The 14,083-nt window shown below is 37.6% G+C and overlaps 1 protein-coding gene and 2 pseudogenes across 1 annotated transcript; 2 read left to right on the top strand and 1 right to left on the bottom strand.

Annotated features, from left to right (window-relative positions):
- LOC145218176 (uncharacterized) overlaps positions 1-14,083 on the top strand; it is a 280,341-nt pseudogene that overhangs the window by 55,518 nt on the left and 210,740 nt on the right.
- On the top strand, positions 3,082-4,470 carry LOC145217997 (uncharacterized; the record flags this gene model as incomplete). The annotated part of the gene is made up of 1 exon (XM_080085398.1): positions 3,082-4,470. A coding segment is annotated over one exon (1,215 nt), but the record flags the coding sequence as incomplete, so codon positions are not given.
- LOC145217687 (uncharacterized) lies at positions 8,153-11,820 on the bottom strand (annotated as a pseudogene).

Genomic DNA, 14,083 nt, shown 5'->3' with positions numbered 1-14,083 from the left:
TTTAACAACACACAAACGATTTTAAATGCACCTGTGTTTAATTAAGATAAAGTGCCGTAGATATTTCTAGCCATGTGATCCTGGTATTTGTTGCATGAAATTTTCTTGTTTTGTTAATTGCTATTGATTTAATTCAGTGGTCTTTAACCTGTGGGTCGCGACCCCAAGTGGGGTCGCCTAAACTTCATCTGGGGTCGCTATATATTCAATTTATTGGCGTTTAAATTTGTTACAAAAATGATACGTTCTTGTTTTAGTTTGCAATCTTTGCCCATGTTTTGCAATACAGCTTGGTACCCCGTGTCACAATCTAAACATTGTGATGCAATAATTTATATAAAACACAAGTTGTCCAACCCATTGTTACGCCATAGATCGCCACAGAGCCCCATGAATGACATGTTGTGTACAAAATAATACAGCGGATACAGGGGAAAATACATAAATGTATTATTTTCTGCAAACTCGTGACCTTTAACGCGAATTAGATTGGTCAAATTAAACAAAACTTTTGGGTTCCAACATTCGATCGTAATAATGCACGCTGAATGCTCATAGTTAAAGTCTACTTAAAAATAAAGCGGGCAAATGTACATGAAAATAGTTTCAGTCTCGGCATTACTTCAAACATTTTTCTCCCTATCGGAAAAAGTGGGGTCGCATGTAAAAGCTGATTTAAATTTCTTTGAAATTGGGGTCACTTGTAAAAAAGGTTGAAGACCGCTGATTTATGTGATGTCTTACTTGTCTGAAATATAACAGTAAAAATAATATACTGTAATAAGGACAATTATACTTATCACATTTGCACATTTGACATAAAATTTATAAAAAAATCAATCAATTCATATCAATAAGTGTAAAATAGAATATAAATCAGTTTGAACAAAAGAACATTTATCAGTTTTCTAATTATGCAAAATTTGTCTTTATTTTGTTTTCATATCAATATTTTGCCTATACCGGTCTATGTCTGGTCACTTATACGGTTTGTTGCAAGTAACAAAAGAAATATTATTTTGTTTGAGGCTGACAAAAATCACTTGATACTTGTTTTCTCAGAAAACTTTGAATTTTATTATTATACATTTCCTTTTGCCAGAAACGGCGAAATCAAATTAAAGTGGTCACCCGTGCGCGTAAATTACCTATCAAAACTGCAACGCTCATTCGAAAATTGAAAATGTAAAATTAGTTGATATTTCTGCTTCATTACGGATAGTAATGCTCCCCAGCACAACCAGACCTTTCTAGCCTATATCCAGTGTGTACGTCACAAACTGCAGCCATTACGTCACAAATATATTGCGACATCATAACTAGCTTGACGACTTGTGACGTACGTTGATAGCACCTCCAAGTATAAACAAATTTGCGGGAACGTTACGTGTTAATATACTGCAAAAGCTACGTCGTAACAACGGACCACTTGGCTTCACCAAGTTTGCCACACCACATATGAAAAAAGCGATGAGGTTTATCTTGGGTGTGTGTCAACATGTGGTATTTTAAATTTCCACGCCGACTAAAATTGGCGAGCACGCCAGAACACTGCAGTCACGCAGGCGCGTTCATAGCACAGGGTTAGGGCTCTGGTTGATGTTGATTTTATAATGTCTTTTAATTTAAGTATGTCGCCTCCGTATTTTAAATGCGGTGACAATTTTATTACTTTTCTTATGCTTTTTAACTCATATTGTGCAAGTGTCAAGGCTACAGACGACGTCAAACGCCATCTGTTTTTAACCCACGTCGATAAAGACTATTTGTGGGCAGACATGGGGTCGAATACACGCGTCCTGTATTCGAATACTTTACGAATACCTGCATGACTGTATTCGAATTCATGAATACTTTTCGCAATTTTTGAGTGACAGCAATTCGAATCGTATTTGAATAAAACGAATCAAGTATTTGTATTCATGAAATGTTGACCAAACTACAACGACAAGTAATTCGAATACTATTCGAATAAACCAAGGCATGTATTCGTATTCATGAATTCTAAGCACTTTTTAAAGTTCGGCAATTCGAATTGCATTCGAATAATGCGAATCAGGTATTCCTTTCACGAATTGTTTCGTAATCTTAAGGTGGCAGCAATACTTTTGGCAATTTTTGAGTGACAGCAATTTGAATGGTATTCGAATAAAACGAATCAAGTATTTGTATTCATGAATAGTTGACCAAAAAACAACAACGTGTAATTCGAATACTATTCGAATAAACCCCAAGCGTGTATTCGTATTCATGAATACTTCTTATTTTTTGAGACGTAGAAATTCGAATTAATAGTTCTAGTTATTTGTATTCACGAATTGTTCAGTTGTTGTAAGAAGCAAACAAATCGAATAACATTCAATTTGTTGCGGAAAATAAAAGAAATAAGTTACAGAAAATAAAAGAAATAAAATGCCCCGAAACTTAAAAGGTATTCGATCAAAAAGTAACATGGGTTTATGAATTGCAGTTTTATTGGTGAAAATGTAAACCAACGAGCTTTGTTGCCACATTAGCTTGACTGATTTAAGTCTCCGTTATAAAAATTTCACCAAATTTACATGAAATGTTTGCTTCATGAACACGATACACCTGTCATGTGCTGAGAACAACCCAATGTTGCAAGCTTTGTAACACAATTCCATTGATGTAACGTCACAATTAACTTCTATATGTCATTGTTTCGTAACATAAACAAAACCTTGTCAAATCAGGTCACATTCACTGCCAATTTGAATTGTATTCGAATCTATTTGGCAAAAATATAGCAAAATATTCTCGACTACTTTTAGTCTGGAGGTAATCGACAATTCGAATTGTATTCATAAAGATGTAGTCATATATTCGATTTTACGTATCTTACGTTGCCAAAGGCTGACAACAATTCGAATTGTATTCGTAAAAATGTAGTCATGTATTCGATTTTACGAATTGTTACCTTGCCGAAGGCCGACAACAATTCGAATTGTATTCGTAAAAAATATCGTGTATTCGAATTTGCAAATTCTTAGGTTGGCAAAAACCTACAACAATTCGAATTGTATTCGAATAAATTTACTCAAGTTTTTGTATTCATAAATTGTTGGTTCAAAAGTTAACTTCAACTATTCGAATTGTATTCATGGACTATCGAACGAAAGCCAAAATCATTCGAATACAGCACGAAGGTGCCAAAACCTGTATTCGAATGCATTCGAATACGAATGGCCCAATGTCTGTTTGTGGGACCTTAGCAAAGAAACAGGCGACGTGTACCAATTATCTTGTGAAGAACTTGTGACAAAGACAAAAGCCCGGGGAAACAGTCACGCGAATTTTACAACATTACGTAATGAACTCATAAATCGTGCACAAGGACCTCAGGAAGGAGGACGTGCGTTTGTTTATGACCTGCAATCACTTGGTGAGCGCGCGTATCCTGCCGAGGGGAAAGCTGCGGTTAAAAATGAAGTCTTGTTTTTGGCTTTATTGCGCGGCCTCCGCGACCGCCAGCTTGCGGTCTCTTTACGGCGTGAAATTGTTCAACGCAACTTTTGCACCGCAGCCAGCAGAGTTGCCGAAATTGACGCCCAACCTCATATTCTTCCAGTGACGATGCTTCAAGACCCAACGGAAAGTCAAGAACTAAAAGAGATGTTGTCCAAGATGGACGAACACCTACACCAGTCCGTTTGTATGCTTCAACGTGAACTCGACGAGATACGGACAGAAGTTGCAAGGATAAGCTATCAAGATCGTCGTCTGACGGCATACGACAGGCACCGTCCGGCCTTTCGTCCAGCAAGTAAGTCAGTACGGAAATGTTTTATGTGTAACGCCGAAGGACATTTGGCGAGAAATTGCAAGGCGAATTCACGTAGGAAGCAGCGGTCTATACATTCCAGGGACCCACCACAAGATGTCAGTAGAACCAGAGTGGTTACAAACGTTAAGCAGAGTGGTGAGGAACGTTCAAAACACGGCAATGCTGCTGCCCTTAGCCGTGTTTTCGAAACAAACGACGATCCTATGCCGTATTCGGTAAACGTTAGCTACTCGACAGATCCGAAACACGCCAACCGATGCGCAGTATTACCGCTAGACTTTAGAAATGCAATAGGGTGGTCCGTCGACACAATAAGTGAAGCACAACGAGATGACCCAGAAATCTCACCCGCTTTCAGGTGGATTGAATTGCAACGTAGACCACGGTACCGAACGATCAAATCCGCGTCTACGATGACAAAGCATTTATGGGGACAGTTTAGTACAGTGGTTCCCAACCGGGGAGGAATTCCTCCCCACGGAGGAATTTAACAAAAACTGTATAAAAAATTCTGTTGAAAATGTAACAGAATATTTTTGCATATACATTAGGGATATGCATTATAATTTGGATCCGGTTCACATTTGAAACCGGTTGGTTGTAAAGGGTTCTGAAATAGACATCTAATTATAAAGTCTTCTTGTATATAGGGCCGCATGCTACGTTTCAGGTGCTTAAATTAATCGATTATTGTCATAACAAAGTCTATTGTTTTAACATTTTTGTTTTTGGCACTATGGCTGTTGCCTTGCTAAGTTGTTTAAAAACTGAACAGTCGACAGTTAGTAAACAGTATGTGTAATGAAACTAGATTCTTAGTTGCATATCATTGTTTGTGTAGATTTTAGTTGTAGCCGAAGTTTTAGTCAACTACCAGTATTTAAAAGAGACGAGTAGTATCAAAAGAACTGTGCCGCCAATACAACTACTTTCAGAGCGCAAACGAGAGCAAATTTCGCATTGAGTAGTAATCTGAAATAAATTGATATTTTAAATTGCTAAAATTGTGTATTTTATATTTGTTTTTCATCTTATGGGGAGGAATGAATAGTTCGAAAATTGGCAAAGGGAGGAATGTAACAAAAAAGGTTGGGAACCACTGGTTTAGTAGTTTACGACTTGTAAATAATGTTCTTTACCAAACAGGAGACTCTCTACACTAACCGGGCGTTCGTGTAGTAGACCGACTCATTACCCCACAAAAGATGCGACCTGATGTGATACACGACCCCTCTCACGGCGGCAGACACCTTGCAGTGGCCAAAACGTGTTCCAAAGTTTGCGATCGGCACTTTTGGCCAGGGTGGCGTGTGGAAGTTGAAGCCTACGTTCGGAGCTGTACAAAATGTGAAAGAAGTAAGAAGTTTAATGCTCGGTCCAGGGGGCCTTCAGGCGAACTAAAGCCGATGGAAATAGATATCCTGGGACCTTTACCTCTGTCGGTGGCTGACAGTACACGGTGTCCCCGATATATGAATATTGCGACTCAAGGTGATACCCCAACATTACAGCAGCAGCCACGACATGAAGGTGGGGGGGTGTGTTACCGTAATTTTTGCGTTGTTATGTTATCACTTTGTTTCACGTTAGTCACCTGTGTATTGTATTGACTTTAGTTTATTAAGTTTGTTTGTCAAGAGTTGTTTTCTGTGTATGTGTGCTTATTTTCCTAAAACGGAAGTTAGTTACCTTAATTTCACGATGTGTTTTTCATGTTTTTCACTTAACTCCGCTCCACATCTTTTTGTTACGTTTACGGTTACCTTTTAACTGTTCGATTGGTTTTCAGTGCATTGTTTTTGGTTATACGGGAATTTAACCCACCGCACACTTTGTGTTCACTGCACCTGTTTTAACTCCTCCCCTGTGGTTGCCTTTCGTAGCATTCCGGCTAAAATCCCAGGTGTAACCTGCTAAAGTAAGCCGCTAGGGCTATGACTATTATCAAGTGGATTTGGACCATGTGACGTGTTATTTTTCTTGTTTCTTTTACCAGTTTCGCCGCGATCCCTTTTTCGTGTATTTTCCAGTCCTTTTGCCGGCCACGGGTTGTTGCGGGAGTTCTTCCCCGGCTGTCGTACTATTCAGTTGTGTTGAAGTTTGTGCAGCGCAGTGACTTTGCCAATATTGTAGAGTTTCATTTAGTGTTTTTAAATAAAGACAGCAGTGCTCGAATGCGTCTAAACTAGGGTTTATCGTGACTAGCCGTTAGTGCAGTGTTCGAGGGCTTTACCCAACCGTTATAGATTGGGCGCCACACAGTACAACAAATATGTCAAACAGAACATGGAACGCAGAATAATCGAATGGATACTCGACCTATCTTAATACGTATATATATAGATCCAAACATAATGTCAATTATTTCGAATATCTGTTTGCAGACATTTAATGATAGGGCAGTAACGTATTAAGAAGCTATTTTCAGTTAGGCGTCCAGCATAATTACTGTCCAACTTTTTAACCAAACATTTTAAAATCCAAAAATCAGCATAAAATAGTAAAACTCATTACTAACAGGTTTCAAAAAAAAACTGACAATATTCAAAAAACAAACAAAGGAACAAAAAAGCTGTTGCAAAATAAGTGACATGGTTGCTGGATTCTAGTAACCCGTTGTTGTCCTATTAGCAAGGATGGCAGTACGGTACGGTACGCAGCAAATTTCATCAAAAAGTACGGTACGCAAAGAAAGCTGAGGTACGGGTACGGTACGTGGTACGGTCGATCACTAGAGCGTACCACCGTACTAAAAGCGTACCGTACCACCGTACTGCATATTAAACGTTGATTAAACGATCATTTTTGAATCGTTACCATTTGCAGATAATATCAAAATTGTCTGACACTTGAATTTAAGTTGTTTGAAACATGATTTCATCACAGTGCCCTGTATCAAAATAGGACTCAAAAAAGTTTATGACGTCACTGCTTAATAATGTGTGCTTACTATGCAGAAGGAGGGTTACACGCATAGACGCCGACTGCCGAGTGGGCGGTGGTGGGGTGAGTTTGTGAAGTACAGTGGCGGCCACTGTGGAAATTTTGATTTGTTTGTAGCGGTATAGTACGAAACATCGTAAAATCTGAAGAAATTTGGAAACTATACGAGCATGCTGACAAAAAAGCAACAAAACGGGTGGAAACTACAACGTGTTTTGGTTAGAGCTTTGTTTATGACGTTAAACAAATTGTTGACAGTGAATGTATGGCCACTATTATGTACAATGCGATTGCACTGTAATGAATGGTTAGTTTATACTTAAAGCGATACAGGAGCAACAATTTGATGAAACATTTTCTAAACGTTGCTAAACGAATAAAACGTTATAGCAAATTGTTTCAACTGAATATTTTTTTAAGAAATGTTTTTTTTAAAGAATTTAACGAATGTTACATTCTATTGAAAGTTTCTTGGGCTTTAAAGTGGGTTCGTGTGGTTGTACGCATTAGTGACGTGACAAAAAGCGACGTCATAATTTACGTCCGCCACCTTGCATTTTTATAAAACTCGGCGCCTGTGGTTACACGTACCGTAGACGTATTATTAAAACGCGCACACAAAGAACAGAGATCAGCTCGGCATTTGTAATTGATTCTTCAGTTAGTTGAAAAAGCTAGCTAGTGTTGTATTCTCTTCCGCACCAATGATTTTAAGAAACATGCTGTTGAAAATTACACACTGTCACTGCACGAGCCCATCGTAGAAAACGGATCAACCTTTCATTTCGAATAAGCTGGTTGTAATGGGACAGCTTGTTTAGAGTTTAGACAACTCTCCTTTAAGTGCATGTCATATTGTCATAAAATGTATCCAACTTAATCCCGATTGGTTTATTTGAAGGTACGGTACGCGAATTTTCGTACCGTACCTTGAGTACGGTACGGTGGTACGGTACGCTTTGATTTTTGACATTTGGTACGGTACGCTCTACGTAACGAGGTACGTGGTACGGTCAACGCAATACGTACCGTACCGTACTGCCATCCTTGTCTATTAGTGACTGCTTTACATATCCGTTTGTGAAAGCAACGGTCAAATACAGCCCTTCCCTGAATGCTTTACACTGTGGTTTCAAATTTGCAAATCACTTTTTTCAAAACATGCAAAAGTTTACTAAAGCAAACAGATTTTCATACATCTTACACATGTGTCACTTTCCAACATATGGATTTGGACATCTGTTTCACTCCTGCAGTTTTAGACTTAAATGTAAATGAGATTTAAGTTCAAGACATTAGGCATGTGTTGAATCAAATTACAATTTCTTTTCAACTAAATTTAACTTTAGTCTGAGTCAACTTGTGTTTTTCAAACTTGCACAAAACAAAATCTTTTTACAAACATTACATCAAGGTTTTTTATTGGTTGAATCAACATGTTTTTTTTCTAAACAATCTTGTCAGCTATATCTTCAAACATAGAAGGGGTTTCTCTAAGTGTGTGTCAACTTGTGTCTATTCAAAGTTCCAACTATGCGAAATCTTTTCTCACAAACATCACATTGGTGGGGGTTTTCGTTTGTGTGAATCAGCATATGCCTTTTCAAATCTCCACTTTGGGCAATTTTTTTTTCACAAACATCACATCGATAGGATTTTTCTTTTGTGTGAATGAGCATATGTCTTCGCAAATGTCCACTTGTGCGAAATCTGTTTTCACAAACATCACATTGAGTTTTTTCTCTGGGGTGAGTCAACATGTGTGATTTTATTGCTCCGCCCGAGGCAAAACTTTTTCACAAATATTACATCGATGGTTTTTTTCATTTGTGTGTGTCAAGTTGTGTTGTTTTAAATTGCCACCTAAGCTAAATCTTTTTTCACAAACATCACATTGATGAGGTTTTTCTTTACTGTGAGTCAACATGTGTGTTTTTAAACCACCAACTTGGTTAAATCTTTTTTCACAAACATTACATCGATGAGGTTTTTCTTTTGTGTAAATCATCAAGTGCTTTTTTAAATCTCCACTTCGGGCAAAACTGTTTTCGCAAACATCACATCGATAAGGTTTGACATTGGTGTGTCAACACGTGGATTTTTAAGTGTCCAGCCCGTCTAAACCTTTTCTCACAAACATCACATTGGTAAGGTTTTTCGTTGGTGTGTATTAACAAGTGCCTTTTCAAATCTCCACTTCCGGTAAAACTTTTTTCACAAACATCACATCGATAGGGTTTTTCTTTTGTGTGTGTCAACATGTGTCTTTTCAAATTTCCACTCTCGGCAAAACTTTTTTCACAAACATTACATTGATGAGGTTTCTCCTTGGTGTGTGTCAACATGTGGCATTTTAAATGTCCATGTCGGCGAAACCGTTTCTCACAAACAACACATTGATGGGGTTTCTCATTTGTGTGAATCAACATGTGTTTTTTTAAATCTCCACCTTGGGCAAAACGTTTTTCACAAACACCACATTGAAGGGGTTTCTCCTTACTGTGTATCAACATGTGTGTTATTAAACCTCTACTTAGGCGAAATCTTTTTTCACAAACAACACATTGATGAGGTTTCTCATTGGTATGAATCAACTTGTGTTTTTTTAAATCTCCCTTTTGAGCAAAACTTTTTTCGCAAACATCACATCGATGAGGTTTCTCATTGGTGTGTATCAACATGTGTCTTTTCAAATTTCCCTTTTGAGCAAATATTTTTTTGCAAACATCACATCGATGAGGTTTCTCGTTAATTTCAGTCAACATGTTACCATCCTATGTTCTGCAAAGAAGAATACTATAGTGTATTGATTTAATGTTCAGCCTGCATTGCTCTCCAAACAAGGTGCATTCGTTACAACTGAGTGCACTGCTGCGTGTAACTTGACCATTGGTGAAGTGACGACAGTGCATTGTTTTTGTCAATACAGCGCTGACTGGCTGTTCAAGCATATAGGGGTCGAAAGTGCACCCTTTGCGTGGTTGCTGGCGCCTTTTTTTGCTGGTTGCCAGGATCGCGTAGGTCATATAACACACATCCATATTTAAATCTGAATTTATCTAAACAGATAGATTTACAGAGATAACCACATTTCTTCGCAAAGTATAGCGGTTATTAAAACTTGCACAAGATGCTGTAAGCAGCGAAACCAATTATTTCATGCGTTTCATAATATCTGAAAAGCCAAATTCTGGACTTAATTTATAAGCCAACTTACCTCAACTGGCTTCGCAATGTGGCAGTCTGCTGCACAACAAGCGTCATTTATCTTGGTGCAGTTAAAACGAAATCAATAACTTACCAACTTTACTGCGCTACTAAAAATCCATCAACTACACTACCATGAACAGTGGTTACGCTTATATGATATATTTTAGACAAAATTATTAGCCTAAATTAAATTTTGTGTGTTTTGATAAGACTCTTTCAAAATAAAAACACATTAAATGCAGCATGGTGTTTCTGCTTAAATCGCAATATCCTGTTTGTCGTTGTTAAAAATATCATCAAATACTGTACTGCGCAGATAAAACTTTGTATCTCGCCTAAACCTAAGTCAATACGTTTCTAGCACAAAGCTTTAAATGGCTTCGGCCCAGACTGATTGCACTGATGCCTGTAAGTTGACTATTGGTAAAGTGACGACAGTGCGTAGTTGTCGTCACGGTTAGTTAGACACAAGCCATTTGAGAAAAAATGCTTACATACAGCGCTGCCGTTTCTGCTTGTGTTTAGCATTATCCCCGAGGCCTTTTATAATAGCCCGCCTATACATAAGCTTTTACTTAAACTGATGTTAACGCAATTATTAAGCTAATGTAGAGGTGAGAAGAGCGTAGGTTTGTACATCAATGTAATACAAACTAATTTACATTGTTCTACCAATTACACATTGCGCTCGTAATATTGTTTTACCCTACTAAAAATGTGATAATGCTGTAGGGATAAAACCTTCGCCTTCGTGTTCTTCATAACCTCTACCCTCGGATGCGGCAGACATTTAGTATTGATTTGTTTTGTTCATTGATTCTAAGCTGGGCGATCAACTAACAACAACGGAATAGAATTGACTGACCACTGGTGCATAGCAGCAAGAGAAAGGGCGAAATCGACGAAGGCTCGCTACTTTCAAACGCATGACAAATCAACCGTTCATTCGGCTGTTGTCCAAACAATCGGGCGTTAACTAGGTACGCGACTTTAAAATGCGATATGCCGTTGCAAAATTTAAATGTTCTAAAATCTAAAAGTTTTCCATCGGATATGTTGCTAATTAAAATCTATTAGCAGCAATTAAACACCTATTCATGCCACTTTGTAGAGCAAATAAACCATTTCAATATCACAGTCAGGCTTCCAATAACACTGTTCACGCGTAAATTAGTTGTTGTTACGTCACATAATCTGTTAGAATAGACTCGCCTGCTGTGTTTCCGACTTACATGATTGTATGATGTAGCAGATGATTGTTTGATTCTCAGCAATTCACAAACAGCAATAGAACAAAATGCATGATTTATAAAACTTGCTAGTCAAAAATACATTACCTTTAAAAATCGCTGGCTAACTCTAAACTTGCACAAGATGCTGTTAGCAGCGAAATGAATTATTTCATGCGTTTCATAATATCTGAAAAGACAAGTTCTCGAATGAAGTTATGAGCAAACTAGCGTCAACTGGCTTCGCAATGTGGCAATCGCCTGCACAACAATTTCCTTTTCAGACAGGACTGATTACAAGCGTCACTTGTTGCAGTTCAGTTGCCCACTCAAGTTTCTTGAACAAACGGAACCAATAACTCACAAACTTTACTGCTCTACGGAAAACCCCTCAACTTCGCTACCATGACCAGTTGTTGCACATACATGAACTATTTTAGAAAATAATTAGTTGTACAGCTGTGCCCTCTAATTTTTTTTTAAATATATATGACTCTTTCAAAATCAGAAAACCAGTTAAATGCTGCATAGTGTTTCCGCATGCTTCTGCATTAAACGTGAACTAGCCTGAATATACTGTTGCTGCCAGGCATATTGTATCAACAAAATTTTTCGATGTCTATGCGAGACACCTTCATCGGGGTAATGACATAAATTGCAAACACCGGTTATTATAGAGCGAAAAGGGCGGTGGTAAAAAAACGCAGTGCGCACCAATGGTCGAGTGATAACACCTAGCTCAATGGTGCGAAAGCGGCCGATAAGTAATCGGTATTAGAACGCCCGTTTCAACGTTTATCGTTTTGGTGTGAGTATGTGTGTTCCACGACTCCAGGAAACCTCGCTTGTGAAAGTTGGTTTCTCTCGCTAACACCTTGGCAAAACCTAATAACACTGTGCAGTATATTTTGAATGTTATGTTTCAAAGTTTTTTGGTATCTTCAATACCCACCACATAATGGCATTTTACTTGCGATTGATGGGTTGAAAAAAATGAAAGCTTTGTACTAATCTTTAGCATAATTTCAAAATGACGGAGGCAGTCATAATATTAAAATGAATGCCAAATGAGAAATTATTAAGCAGCCAAACTTGTAGGTTGTAAAAACGAAGCACAGTTATTGTATTTTAACAACTTGCTGATCAATTAATTGTGATGCTTCACACAAATTCTTGTGAGTGTACTTTTTTATATTTTGTTGTTTAAAAACTGTTGATCAAGTATGCACCGTTTTTGGTTTTAGGTGCACTAATATTTTTACATTTTTTGGTTTATGTTTACTACGGACAAGTAACTTTTTTACCAGATGCTTTTCACTGTTGTTTCACAGTATGTAACTAATAGAACTGTTTCTGATAAAAGGGGCAATTAAATAGTTATATTTTTTCCTATTAATCAAATTATTTCTCATTTTTGCACAGATTACACTTGTGTAGTGATACTTTACTGTGGGTTTGTATCTGATTAATTCTTTGGAAACCAATACAGTCTTAAACATAAGGACAACTTGTGTGTGTCATTTTTTCAACTCTCCAATGTTTCCATACCCTTTTTTTAAATCACATAGATTGGCTTTTTTAGGAGCATGTATTAAAATGTTCTTCACTCATTCGTACATGAAGTAATGTTACAAATCTGATAAAATTGTGCCAGTTTTTGTAAACGTAATTTTGCATCCACTGAATTATCTTTTTATAAAAGCTAGGACAAATTGGAAAAGAATATACTGCAATATGAAACAAAAAGATTGACAAAATCAGGAACGTTAAGTTTTTCAATTCATTTTAATGACTCTGTACTGACCCAGTGGGTAGACAATTAAACACTCCGTATATCTGACTCTAATAAACAAACAAACTATCACTGTCGAAACAAACCTAAAAAAGACGCAAACTGGTTTAACGTTCCCCCATTATATTTCAATAAGGCATGCCACGAAAACGCCTCTTGCGGCTAAACACGCAACACAAAAGTCACCGCGCCACGAATCAACTGTGAGACATCAATTCTAATGCGTACTCTAGTCACTAGTCACTGATTTTTTTACGTCAAAAATGATGCAGATTATATATAGCTTTCAGGTCATATAGTTGTTATGCCAGCTAGTCGTAAAAACGTACGCCCGAAAAGATTAACTGTGTTCTAAACCGTAATTATTCTTTAAATCGCTTTACAGAAGTGTCACACATAACATGGCTGGAGGCTGAGTAATACGTGGGTTACTGTTAACACGTAAGGGGATGATAAAACGATAGCCTTAAGCAGTAATTGACCGGAGCAGTAATAAGTAAAACAGGTTTAACTGGCGGTCAAGCTTTTGTGTAGAAGAAAGGTGAGGTTTGACCGAGTTTGAGACCGGGACAATATGACACGACAATTATACGAATTAAAATGTTTTGAATTAAAAAGTCCAAAGTCCGATATGTTTTAAATGAAAAGTCCAAGGTCCGATACATCACTCTCCGTCCCGTGAAATGTTTTCCGGGAGAGATTCTCCTGGATGATGTTTTCCGAATTAGTTTGTTGTCCGTTTATTGTTTCCGATTTGACGCTTCGTGCTCCAAAGTCAAATGTTGATTGTGCCGAAATTTTTTTGTCCATTTGAAATTCTTGCTTGATGGTTGGATATCACGCTGTGTGGTGATAAATTGTTTGTATATGTTGGTGAACTGCAGTTGACGAAGTCTTTTGTATTTTCGAACGTCATCGTATCAATGGAGATGCGTAGAATGTTGTTTGATGCGATTCGAACAGTTGATCCGGTGATTCGAACAGTTGAATTCGCACGTTGATTTTTGAACATCTGTAATCTAAACTTAACATTTCGCGCGGCAAATTTTCACACCAATGATTATATAAGGGCTTTTTTTCAAAAGGGATATAAGGATGATTAAG

Source organism: Phallusia mammillata, chromosome 3, assembly GCF_965637545.1.
Source record: "Phallusia mammillata chromosome 3, kaPhaMamm4.hap1.1, whole genome shotgun sequence".
NCBI classification, from domain to species: domain Eukaryota; kingdom Metazoa; phylum Chordata; class Ascidiacea; order Phlebobranchia; family Ascidiidae; genus Phallusia; species Phallusia mammillata.
This window is presented reverse-complemented; position numbering and strand designations above follow the sequence as displayed.